The sequence below is a fragment of the Egretta garzetta genome, unplaced genomic scaffold (genome assembly GCF_000687185.1).
Source record: "Egretta garzetta isolate BGI_Z169 unplaced genomic scaffold, ASM68718v1 scaffold148, whole genome shotgun sequence".
Lineage (NCBI taxonomy): Eukaryota > Metazoa > Chordata > Aves > Pelecaniformes > Ardeidae > Egretta > Egretta garzetta.
Genome location: NW_009260669.1, coordinates 3,421,034 through 3,422,492, shown reverse-complemented (window position 1 = coordinate 3,422,492; position 1,459 = coordinate 3,421,034). Strand labels below are relative to the sequence as shown.

The window sequence follows — 1,459 nt, the reverse complement described above, 5'->3', positions numbered from 1 at the left end:
TCAGAATACATCAAAGCCCATTTCTGTAGTTCTAATGAATGCTTAAAAAATCAACAGGGACTTTTTCTTCCATCAACCTGCTCTTCATTTTCTCTTTCTTGAGCTTCTTCTGGTGCAGAAGCCGGTTACCAGCAGAGTGCCTGTGATGTTCAGTGAGTATCTGGGAACAAGGTAAAGTGCAAGAATCATTCCACAGGAATTTAAAACACAAACTGGGCTCTAATCTGCGTCATACTGATCACAGTGATATTTTTATTTAACAGTGCCGCCCAGGGATTAAAGCAGTGGAAAGTTTTACTGATGATAATGAAATGTGGAAAATCAGGTATAAAATCCCCTTTTGAAGGCCTTAAACTGCAGAAGTCAATGGCAGATATGAAACAACCTGTCTTCATATTCCTCTGTTTATTTTGTGGGAATACAAGACTCATGTAGACAGACTCTGTATATCTGTGTGTGCAGAGTTTATACAAACAGCATCAGCTTGGTACTGTAGTAACGAACTGTTTTAAAAACCTAGATAAAAACATATAAAACTGGATTTCGCTGAACTTTAAAAAAAAATAAATCCCACATTCAAATCCTGTCCTTTATGCCCAGACCACCCATCTGACTTCTATGTGAATGGTAGGTGGAGTTGAAGTTCTGCTGAGGTGGGTAACATGGTGGAAACTCCAATATATTTCTCTGGACTTCTTTGGTTCTGCTGTTATTTCATGGGAGCAACAGTCAGGGTCTGTTCTACAACCGAGTCACCAGCTGAAGACTTTCAATCTGAGCTCTTCACTAAGGGAAACACAGTTTTTGAAAGAACCCCAGTGTGTCTGGTCTGGAAGTGTCTGATGTTATCTGTGCCATGTGTTCAATGGCTCTCAGCCTGTGGGCAGAAAGGCTCTTCCTTGGGCAGCCACAGAAGGAAATATGTTGGAGAGAAGGGTTTGGTGTGGGAGTGGGTTGGTCCAGGAGAGAAATTCTCTCTTAGGAAGTGGTCTGCAGCATACGAAAGCTGGAGAACCACCGATGTAGCACATTCCACAGGCAAAACAAATAAACGCAAAGGCAGATGTACCCCTGGCAGCTACAATTTTGCACGTGGGCTACTCTTAAATGTGCACCAACCCCTAGCTATGGGCCACTGCCCAGCTGCTTTCTCCTTATCTGTAAGTGTGGAGTGCTTGCTTTTTTTTTTTTTTTTTTTTTTTCCCCACTCCCAGTCTGCAGCGACCTGCAGTTCAGCCCCAGCGGGAATGTGTCACGGGAATAACGTGAGTGGACCCGAGGCTGCTTTAGGCGCTATGATCTGGACCAGCACCTGTGCCAGGTGATCACAGGATTAGGTTGGGATGCCCCTGTGCAGACTCACAGGTGTGGGATCCAGCAGTGCAGGAGAGGTCTGGGGTCCCGGGCAGTACATGAGCACGGGGTCCCTCGGTGCCCGGTCTCAGCAGGGTGGGCGCAT

General features: G+C 45.6%; 1 protein-coding gene across 4 annotated transcripts in view; it reads left to right on the top strand.

The window, feature by feature from the left end:
* The first annotated feature begins 1,200 nt into the window (after positions 1-1,200).
* The window catches only part of SEMA3D (semaphorin 3D), a 150,931-nt gene continuing 150,672 nt past the window's right edge, over positions 1,201-1,459 (top strand). The window contains exon 1 of one of the 4 annotated variants that reach the window (XM_035901097.1): positions 1,201-1,265. Coding sequence is in view for 1 of the 4 variants with exons in the window: in XM_035901094.1 (XP_035756987.1) it covers positions 1,248-1,321 (74 nt within the window). In the remaining 3 variants the exon portion in view is untranslated. Of the gene's footprint in view, positions 1,322-1,459 lie in introns of all 4 variants that reach the window. The other 3 variants (XM_035901094.1, XM_035901095.1, XM_035901096.1) reach the window with 3 other exon arrangements.